The sequence below is a fragment of the Quercus suber genome, unplaced genomic scaffold (assembly GCF_002906115.3).
Source record: "Quercus suber isolate HL8 unplaced genomic scaffold, Cork oak 2.0 scaffold_728, whole genome shotgun sequence".
Classification (NCBI taxonomy): Eukaryota; Viridiplantae; Streptophyta; class Magnoliopsida; order Fagales; family Fagaceae; genus Quercus; species Quercus suber.
In genome coordinates, this window is record NW_027070168.1 from 45,731 (window position 1) to 57,286 (window position 11,556).

The 11,556-nt window shown below is 33.9% G+C and overlaps 1 protein-coding gene across 2 annotated transcripts; it reads right to left on the bottom strand.

Annotated features, from left to right (window-relative positions):
- Window positions 1–4,658: 4,658 nt before the first annotated feature.
- Window positions 4,659–9,305, bottom strand: LOC112005528 (protein WVD2-like 6). 2 transcript variants are annotated; one of them, XM_065766651.1, is made up of 8 exons: window positions 9,111–9,305; window positions 7,896–8,151; window positions 7,532–7,810; window positions 7,346–7,407; window positions 6,895–6,991; window positions 6,703–6,774; window positions 6,372–6,482; window positions 4,659–5,330 (listed from the first exon to the last, which is right to left on the bottom strand). In XM_065766651.1, exons 2-8 carry the CDS (start codon window positions 8,145–8,147, stop codon window positions 4,980–4,982), a joined length of 1,224 nt encoding a protein of 407 aa, XP_065622723.1. In that variant the 5' UTR covers window positions 8,148–8,151; window positions 9,111–9,305; the 3' UTR covers window positions 4,659–4,979. The 2 variants fall into 2 exon arrangements, with proteins under 2 accessions (XP_065622723.1, XP_023893561.2); XM_024037793.2 differs by having other exon boundaries at window positions 6,895–6,994.
- Between the last annotated feature and the right edge of the window lie 2,251 nt (window positions 9,306–11,556).

An 11,556-nucleotide genomic window follows, 5' to 3' on the forward strand; every position in this document is an offset into this window, starting at 1 on the left:
GCATCCAGTAGGAATTGAACCTACGAATTCGCCAATTATGAGTTGGGCGCTTTAACTATTCAGCCATGGATGCTTAGCGGGGATCCTCGTACATGGTGAATAACCAAATTCCAATTGAAATGAAATCCTTAGGATAAATCAATGCAATTTAGGAGGACTCAATGAAAGGACATCAATTCAAATCTTGGATTTTCGAATTTAGAGAGATATTGAGAGAGATCAAGAATTCTCACTATTTCTTAGATTCATGGACCCAATTCAATTCAATGGGATCTTTTATTCACTTTTTTCCCATCAAGAACGTTTTATAAAACTCTTGGACTCCTGAATTTGGAGTATCTTACTTTCACGTAATTCACAGGGTTCAACAAGCAATCGATATTTCACGATCAAGGGTGTAGTACTATTTGTAGTAGTGGTCCTTATATATCGTATTAACAATCGAAAGATGGTCGAAAGAAAAAAAATATCTATTTGACAGGACTTCTTCCTATACCTTTGAATTTCATTGGACCTAGAAATGATACATTGGAAGACTCTTTTAGCTCTTCCAATATCAATAGGTTGATTGTTTCGCTCCTGTATCTTCCAAAAGGAAAAAAGATCTCTGAGAGCCTTTTCCTGGATCTGAAAGAGAGTACTTGGGCTCTTCCAATAACTAAAAAGTGTATCATGCCTAAATCTAACTGGGATTCGCGGTGGTGGAGGAACTAGATTGGAAAAAAGAGGGATTCTAGTTGTAAGATATCTAATAATGAAACCATCGCTGGAATTGAGATCTCATTCAAAGAGAAAGATATCAAATATCTGGAGTTTCTTTTTGTATATTATATTGATGATCCGACCCGCAAGGCCCATGATTGGGAATTGTTTGATCGTCTTTCTCCAAGGAAGAGGCGAAACAGAATCAACTTGAATTTGGGGCAGCTATTCGAAATCTTAGTGAAAGACTGGATTGGTTATCTCATCTTTGCTTTTCGTGAAAAAATACCAATTGAAGTGGAGGGTTTCTTCAAACAACAAGTAGCTGGGTCAACTATTCAATCAAATGATATTGAGCATGTTTCCTATCTCTTCTCGAGAAACAAGTGGGCTATTTCTTTGCAAATTGTGCTCAATTTCATATGTGGCAATTCCGCCAAGATCTCTTCTTTAGTTGGGGGAAGAATCCGCACGAATCGAATTTTTGAGGAAATATCGAGAGAGAATTGGATTTGGTTAGACAATGTGTGGTTGGTAAACAAGGATCGGTTTTTTAGCAAGGTATGGAATGTATCGTCAAATATTCAATATGATTCCACAAGATCTAGTTTCGTTCAAGTAACGGATTCTAGCCAATTGAAAGGATCTTCTTATTAATCCAAAAGATCATTTCGATTCCATTAGTAATGAGGATTCGAAATATCCTTCCTTCTTCAAACAGAACGAACAGAGATAGAATCAGACTGATTTCCTAAATGCCCTCAACCAACGAATGGCAAGTGCTTTTCCTTTGCCACAATTACTTCTTCTTTTTTTGGGCACTCACTCATTATCGCACTTCTCACACTCACACATCTGGGTAGGCATAGGAAAATTGGGCAGATGAATTTCGGCAACACTGTTGCCAAAATTCAAGGTTTACTGTTGCCGAAATTAAGATTTTCTCTTTCCTCCTTTTTCTCATTCTCTCTCCTACTTTTTGTTGAATTTTGGCAATAGTGTTGCCGAAATTCAATCTCTCTCCTCATTCCCCTAAATAACTTGGAACAGTACCTATAACGTAAATATGTTTTAAATTTAGCAATATTTAGCCAAAAGACTTGACTTACCGGGGTACTAGGAAAGATTTTAGGGGGAAAAAAAAAAGGTCAAATTACATTAATGGGGTTTTATGATATTTAAATTTATTAGCTAATTTTATTTAGATTACATTCATTGATGGAATGGGCCTTAAGGCAATGGGCCAGGCCAGGTCAAATCGGCCCATTTTCACTAGGCCTAGCAGGTTGTTACGGGTCAATGGGCCAAGTCTATTAATGTCAGAAGGGAAAACCCTAACCAATGAGTAATGCAACGGACTGGATTTAATGGGCTTTTAATAAACCATCTGTAGGCTTTTAAAGGGCTATCAATATTACAAATTGTTTGCATAAGCTACAATAGACTTGAAGTCTTATTTTGCATAAGCAGTTCATGATCTAATGTGGATGATTTTTAGGTTATATTTTGGGCTTTACGTTATTTTACATGAGCTAGTGCAAATGCTCTTCATCAAACATTTCATTAATCCCTTCTACCATGTGATTTGGTTAGTTAGTCTTATTCACCAAATTATGAGAACTTTATGGGGATGGGCTCCTCTCCTATTTCTTTTTCTCCCGTTTTCTTCAGTTTTTAAATATATGCATGACATCTGGAAAGACTAAATCTAAGGATCAATTATCAAGCCACGTCATATTTCACAAAGACTCCTTTTGTTTAATGGCACTTAATTACCCACCAAAAATACCAAAAACACATTCGCTACTCTCCTCAACTCCTTCCATCATCTCCTTCCCACTAAAATCCTTTAACATTGCTCTCCATCTCTCTCAAATTTTTTATACAACTTCAACATCACTCTTGCACGGTATTTCCTACTTTTTCATTTCCTTAATTTTGAAATGGGAAGATCTAAGATAGGCCTCCAATCTATTGGGGAGACCATTCGCATCGTGTATTCTTCCAAAAAGGAGAAATTTGATCAAAGAAGTCATTTCTTGCTAAAGCTAGAGCTCTTTTTTCAGTTTGTGTTAAATTGTTAATGATTTCCATAGAAAATGAAAAGATAGTGGTGGAGTACATGCGGCAAAAATTTGAGTATTGACTTCCATCATTTTGCATTACTATATAGCAGAGCAATTGTATTGAAAGCTTCCTTTCTCTAATTGAAATGTACTACCATTAAGGACTAAGTTGAGCAACTTGTGAAGAGAAGCAATGGTAACCCTTGAAATGCTATGAAGGTGTTTGTGAAAATGCTTAGGTTGGCAGTAGCTTTTTTTTTTTTTTTTTTTTTTTTTTTTTTTTTTTTTTTTTTTTTTTTTTTTTGTAAAAGTACCTCACCAACAAGGGTGAATGTAAGGCTATAGGGTCATTTTTTTTGTTGGGCTGTAGGGTCATTTTTTTTGTTGGGTGAATGCAAGGCTTTTTGTGAAAATTTTGAGTGCGGGAAGCAGAGTTTTGTGCTAATCTCTGTTAAATGAGATAAAATTTTGCTCATGTGACATGGCTTAATGAACATCCTTGGATTCAGTCTTGCCAGATGTCATGCATCCATTTAAAACTGAAGAAAATGGGAGAAAAAAGAAACGGTCCCATCCCAAACTTATGTAGAAAGTGATGCTTAAAAAGCTTTTAGCTTCCAACTTTTTATCTCACCTTTTATCAAATAAGTAACAATATTAGTTTTTTTTTTTTAAAATAAGCTAACTTCTAAATTTTTTTCTCACTTTTTGCAAATAATTAAGGATGCAAATAAGTAAATTCTTCATTTAAACCATGTGATAAATTCATATTTTTCTTTTTCTTTTTTGAAACTATAAATCCTTATTTCAACCCCAAAAAAATGTTATCAATTCAAGCAAATATAAATTATAAAATTAAATTATTTATTCCATTCTTCCTGAACTTTCTTCCCTAGCTCACCACACATGATTTTCTAGGCGCATTTTTCTTTATTCATTTTTTAAATCTGTTTGTCTCAATCTTGGACAGAATTTTCTCTAAATTAGTTTATAAAAAATTTCCCCAAACCCACTAGGTGACAGCTCAAACACGTATCATATGACTTATTTAATAGTTATATGACTTGAATAAATGATTTAATACATATAAATGTTCTTATGAATTGTCACCTATGTGATGGAGGAGATTCCTTCACTCCGATTGCAATTTGGAGTAAAATTTTGTCCATATTAGATCATCACATTAGTTTCCTCAAATATTTAGCTAAATTAATCTAAAAAACTCTACTTTTGCTAGTATAGCTATCTATTATTTTCATAGACATATATTAGCCTCAATGCTTTATCAACATTGAAATTTAATGTAGCAAGGATAGATGCTCACTACATGTAGAGATGAGACTATCCTCTTTAAAAACTTTAGATAATTTAGTGAGGCTGATACACGCTTGTTTCGGTTGAGTTTAGATAAATTTTTGCTGAAATATTAAATTAGTAAGGCTAATGTAAATGCTCTTACCATACAAAGTTGACAAGCTGAAGGAGCCACGTCAAATCCTATAATATAACTGGATTCTCCACAAAAACTTTCTCAATCATTACACCAACAATAAATATCTTATGAAACAACTTCATTTTTTTTTTTTTCTTTTTCTTTTCTGAGAAGTTCATGATACAACTTCATACTTTGCAAGTAAAAACTTTTCAATCCCTATCTCAACAATAAATATTAGTATTGCCCGCATGAGGGTGTGGATTCTATCAACTAATGCTACAAGAATTGAACATGCATATCACTGAAATCATTGATTGGGGAAAAAGCAAATCAGGATGTAATTTGTTGGAGAGCCATGCGATAAAATCCTGATCAATAGGCTAGCATTTAGATAACTAAACAAAAAATATGCAACTTAGTGGTTAAACATCAGGCAGAGGTTGCAAAGGTAGAAATGTCATCAACAGTAAGATGTGTAATATTACCAATACAAATTTACATAAAGAAATCAAGCAAATAAATCTGCTCCTGCATATCACAAATCACATGAGCAAGCAGAGAAATGATAACACTTCTAACTACAAAACCATGAACAAATAAACTTTAGCAACCCCACACTGCAATATCCTCCACATAATCAATAGACAATTCTAGTTTTATATTTTTAACTCAAGTGAAACTATGCTCTTCAGAAGCACACATATTCAAATCTAATGTTTGCTCTGTTGAATGTCCAAAATCAGTGGCAAACCCCTCTCTTGTCTGCTCTGAGAGGGCTAGTCTTGTTTCTTGGGTACAAGATTTGCATCAATTTCAGTTTTATGTTGGCTTGGCTCAGATATTTTCCCTGCTTCCTGGTCAATCTTATGTTGTTCTAGATGTTGAGTGGAAGACGTCATATTTTCTCTTGAATTGGACAGTTTATTCTTCTCAGAAGGAAGTTTTGGTAGGGACTTTCGAACTGGCTTCTTACCAGATGATTCTTTGGAAGCATAATTTCGAGTAATTTTCTCATCTAGGCTTAGACGGCCTGATTGAGTGCTGTGGCTGCTGCTTCCTTCAGAGGATGCTGCTGATGATCCCTTACCACGGCCTAGTTTGGGAGATCTGGCTCTTGTTGGTGGTATCTGCATTGTATAATTGTAATGAAAATGGGGAAAACATTGATATAAATAACAAAATCTCTGTAATAAGAAACGAAAGAGCGAACAGTAATTTGATTAAATTTAGGCTTGCAAGATATACAGGTTCATTCCATTAGTTACTGCATTTTCAAGTACAATATAGTGATTGAAAGAAATCAATCATGATATCTAAGCAGAATTGCATGCTTATTCGCACAACACAAGTAATTAATTAGATGGATTTGATGACTACTAAAAGTAAAAGAAAGGATAAAAAGTCTAAATCAGGACATATACCTAGAAGATCAATTAAATCTAACAAACTGTTCCTTTTTCTTTTTTTAATAAGTATAAATCTAACAAACTGTTGAAGTTCTAACGATCCATTGAACATTTTCATTTTGGACAATCTACTCTGGTGCAATTTCTAGGACATTGGACATTGAAGAGATAGATTCCAGGCTTCTCCATACAAGCACATTAGTGCATGCTGAGAGCAGAAGAATTATATACCCAGGACTCTTCTCAATATTCTCAACTAAACCCCACACATTAACATATAATTTCATTGTCCACAAAAGAATTTCCAATAAATACATTTCTATGAATAATTTTTTTTTTTTTTATACTGTGAAGGCCATAAATTTCTTGCCATTGTTACCCTATCAAACTCCCAAACAACCTCAAGTTATCATGACCACAAAACATAGAATAGGTATCAGATGAGCATAAAACATAGAATAGGTAGGATCCATAAAGTATTGTGGTAATATAATCTCTCAACACAATGGAAGAATGTTTCCCATTAGATCTTGTGTTTGATATATGAGTGTAACATTTAATACGCACACCTCAATCTGTAGCTGAAAGGGGAATTCCAGTTGGCATGTCACAGCAAAATGAAGAAGCTTATGACATACTTTAGCATTGATCACACAATTAAAACATAGATTAAGTCCAGCGGGAGGGCAAGGAGATGTTTCAAACACACATAGTTTATCCACGGTCAGATTGACAATGACCAAGATACCGCATATAACTTACCTTCTTGAACTCCACTTTGGGTGGGGCAGGTTCATGATAGAAGCTTGGCATGGGGCTTGCTTTAAATGTTAAGCTCTTACGGAGCATCTTTATTTCAGCATTTTGACTTTCCTAGAAAAACAATTCAGCATACTATCAGCACTAAGGGCAGACTTCTGTGACAAATCAAAGCCAGAAAAAAAAAAAAAAAAAAAAAAAAAAAAAAAAAAAAAAAAAGCTGAGACAGAATTGAATAGCACTACCTTGGATTTCTCCTGCAAAGTAGAAAAAAAAAAAAAAAAAAAAGAAAAAAAAAGAAAAGAAAAGCTGAGACAGAATTGAATAGCACTACCTTGGATTTCTCCTGCAAAGTAGTTCTCTCCGCTTCTTTTGCATGAATCTTTTCCTCAATCTTCGAAAGGAACTGCCCAACCAAAAGGGATATAAACAAGCAATAAATCATCAACTGAAGAAGCAGCAATATATAATCAAAACCATTGAGAAAATATGAGTGACGTTTTGTGCAAATAAGAATCTGACCAACCTCTTTTCGTTTCTGAGCTCTCTCATCACACTTGAACCTGAAGCCATAGGAAGGAAGACGACCAACTCTTTCAGGTTTAGTACTCTCTTCTGCAGGGCTTCTATGAAGAATTAAAGAAAAACAAGCCTTCAGTGAACATGGAAAAATGGAATGGCATTAATGTCAGGAAAGCACAACAACAACCACTGCTAGACACACACAAAGAAAAAAAATGAGAGTTTTCTTCAACTTTAGCCATTGGCTTATGTTTGATGTATTCCTTGTGGCAAACAGTTACATTTAAATTACAAATTGCACACTTACTATACATATGGTCAATTGGTCAGTTACATTTTAATAAGTGAAATGTTTTGGAATTGATAGACATCAACCATGATCCTTCTCCATCTCAAAACCTACTAATCAATCAGTAGGAGCAAGGAAATATGCCATAATTGCAAGAAAAATATACCTGAGACATTCTGGCTCTGATGTGCTTAACTCTGGTAATGCTGTGCAAGATTGTCCTGATTGCTGCCCAAAAGAAAACGGAGTAACACGATAAGAAATAGTAGCATAAAGCATATGAAAACAAAAAAGAATGATTCTTAACCTTGAATCCAATATATTCTTAGACTATCATGTAACTGGCATTTACCAGGAAATGGCAAGCAGCACTAGCTGCAGATGCCAATTTCTTAGCCCTGACTGAGGGAATGCTTGTGATGCTTTCAGCAATCTGCCTGTCATTAGGTGACCTCCAGTTAGTTGCAAGGGCAAAAGGTTTCTTTAAGGTGACCGAACCAAATTTCCCATCTTTGTTCTTCTTCACTGAAGTCACTATAGTGTTGGGATTTGAATGCTTTATGGTCGTTCCCCCGCCTTGAACTTTCTTGGAATTTTCCAAACTATTTGTGTTGTCTCCCTCCCTTGTTTCCTATTAATTTAAACAAACAGACTGAGATGTGCCCTAATCAACTAAAAGTAAAGGTACACTAATCAGCCATTCAGTAGTACTACACCTTTGTTATGGTCAAACCATTGAATTCCTGAGGGAAACTTGATCTTTTTACATCTTTCTCGGCCAAGGGCTCGAAAGCTCCACTCTCTCCCAGCAGGGAATCAGCTACGGAACTCTTATCTAGCCCTTCGTATTCCACAGCATTATTAAGAACACTGCTTCCTTCCTCCATGATAACATCATCTGTGCCAGAATTGGATACCTCATTTTGGTGGCTCACCTCCATTCCAGCTATAGGGTCACTAGCATCCATTGCACTAAACAGAATGAAAACCAATGTCATGAACAATTTAAAAATTATATTGAAAGGGAAAGAGCCAAAAAACATAATAAAGAGAAGTAGATAATCAGAAAGCCTTTCACTTAGAACTGCAACCAAAAGCTAAATTTTTTTTAGAACAGATATGTTCCATTTAAAATGAGGCAAAAAAATCAAATTTCTAAACCATAAACATCATTCTTTAAGTTACTTTAGCCCCAAGGAAAAGGAAAACTCACCTCAAGTAAACCAGATGATTTTCAAATGCTTCCTCAGATCCCAACATTTTGTAAAAACTTAAGAGTTTAAAAATATATAAATACAAATAAAAAGGTTTATCTTATTTCCTCAAACTTTGTTAGCATCAGCAATCAAATAGAAACTAAATTATACTTCCACACAAATGGGTACACAGTGCACGTTTTTTAATTCTTAAGTCTTAACCAAACACAGTACTGGCAAAATTTACAAGCATGAACCTTTTTCATTTAAAAACCGACCAATCAGTCCATCTTGCACTTTCAAGAATTGAGAGAGAGAGTGTGTGTGTAACCCAAATCGGCAAAAGGGACCACTAAAGTTTTAGTAACGAAGTGCCCAAGAATTCAAATAAATTTAAGAACTAGAAAGGTGTCAAGCATCAATGCATAATAAAGAGAAGGAAAGCGCAAAATCTACCAAACATTAAATTCAAATCCTACACGTCCACAAAGAAAGAACCACATTTCCTAACCCTCAAAGCCCCAAAACAAAAAGATTGTGTATCAAGTACGGAATGTGTGTGGCATACGCAAGTGTAGTGATGATTCCCACAGGGATAGATGAGCCAATTTTTGTTTAGATTACAATAACCAAAAAAAAAAAAAAAAAACCCCAGAAAATCTAAGAGCATTTAAAACCCAACAAAATTAAGCAAAAAAAAGAAAAAAAAACCCAACAAAGAGAAAGATGACTTACACACGTAGAGCTGTAAATAAGGAAGAAATGGCGAATTCAGATTTAGAAAGCCATTGCCGTACAGAACAGAACACTGGTTGGACTTGGAAGTTGAAACTATAGTTGACGGTTAAGTAACATCTTGGGACTTCGGTTCCAGTTACTAGTACTAGTCTCTAATACGAGCAAGAGTGGGCAGTTAACCCCCTACCTTTTTTTTTTTTTTTTTTTTAATGAGCAAGTTATATGAGCGACATTTTTTTATTTATTTATATAACACTTATTACTTTATTAGTAACTAATATTATTAAAAAAATATTTCTCAAAATAAAGTATTATTAAAAAAATAAATTATTAATGTGTTGGGCCCTACCCTGATTGTATATTTTTGTGGGAGCCATAATAAGTAAACATTTTTCACTCCATCGATCCGTATTAACATTTATACTATGTTTAGTTTGGGTGAAAAGGTAAGGAAAAACAAGGGAGAGAGGAAAATTGGGAGAAAATGTTAATTTTCCTCTGTTTTGTTCAGCAGAGAAAACTGAAGGGAGGAACAATAGGGGAGAAAACAAGTCACCTGGGCCCACAAAAATTCATCTCCCCAAATCGGGAAGAAAACATAGGAGAGAAAAAGCTCAAATCTTGAAATGACACATATACCCCCTTAGATTGTCCATTTGAGTCAAGGTCAGCCAAGTTGCCGTTGTCGTCGCCCTACACCGTTCATCAAAATTTCATGTCATCGACTTTGCCACCCACAAAATCTCATGCCGTCGACTTTGCCACCCATAAAATCTCACATCGCCACCCACAAAACCTCATGCCGTTGACTTCGCCACCTACAAAATTTCACATCACCTCCCACAAAATCTCACAGGTCACCTTCGCCACCCACAAAATCTTGTTTCTTATTCCTCTAATGTCTTTTCCATGCTCTAGTTACCGGAACTGGATATGTGACCATGGGTAGACGAAAGGTTAATATGAATGGGTTTTGTTTTTGTTTGTTTCTATTTTTCTATACGTGCAAGTGTGTGCAGAAGTTTCTTTTTATATATATAATCTATTTTATTTAATAGGTAAGGTGAAAATTTTATTAAATTTGTATGTAGAGTTTTTTTTTTTATAAGAAATAGTTCGTGTAATATTCCTTAAAAAAATGTAATAAAAAAAATTAGATTGACTTGCTTATAAATATATTTATATATTTGTGGGTAATATAATTAAAAATAAAAATATAATATTTTAAATAATAGGGGTATAAAAGTAAATTTATACCAACTATATTTTTCATCCTCTCATTTTTCTTTTCATCCAAACAAACAAGTTTTCCATCCCTCCACTTTTCCATCTCTCTAAACAAACACACACAATGGAAAACTAAATCTTTTCTATCCTCCCACTTTTCCATCCTCTCATTATTTTCTATCCTCCCATTTTTCCATCTTCCCAACCAAACAAACCCTTAGATACAGTCTAATATTTAGAATTCACCTTGTTTGTCCTTATGGACCAATATCCTTTTTCTTTTTCTTTTTTCTTTTTTGAGATAATTTTAATTTATGGTATCCACTCTTGATGATGATCATCAGACCAATACACTAATCGGTTTTAGGTGTAAGTGGGGATTGAACCCCAAATCTCTTATTTAATTATTAGAGACTTTACCAGTTGAGCTAATTAAAACCCACGTATATGAACCAATATCTTGTATAAACAATACCATTTAATCATATTTTATTTGATATTATATTACATGTAACACATGTTATTGAAACGAATCTCACTTCAAAATATTCACCTTGAGGTTTTGATCCTCAAACTCATTAAACCATTGTTCTTTTTAGTTAAATAAACTTATAATAAAAGAGAACATATAAATTTGTGAATAAGTTATAACTTAATTGACTCTTTTTTTTTCCATAATAAATTAGTGAACATTAAAAAAAAAAAATGAAAAACCATATAAAAATATGTTTTATTTGGGATATCTATACTACTATTTAAGGGTGAGTTTGTTTGGATGTGAAATAGGACGGATGAAAAACTTTAAAGAGAAAATAAGAATGAAAACTTTTTCTGAGTGTATTTGGTTGGGTGGAGAGGAAGGAAAATAAATGATGGAACCTGGGTGTTTTCTTTCCGGTCCCACCAAAAAGTTTTTCTCCAAAATGGAGAAAAAATAAGAGAGAAAATATTTGGACCAAAAACTCCCATTTGCTAATGTGCTAGGTACTGTTCACAGTCTCTTCTTTTTTTTTCCTGCCTTCTTTTCCGTTTTGTCATATATTTTTTTAACACTTTTTTTTTTTTAAAAAAAGAAAAAAAAAAAACTAAAGAAGGAAAAAAAAAAAAAAAAAAAAAAAAAAAAAAAAAAAACTAAAGGAGATTAAAAAAGGAAAAGGACAAAAAAAAACTAAAGAAGGAAATTTATAATAAAAAAAGAAACAGCTGATACGAAAAA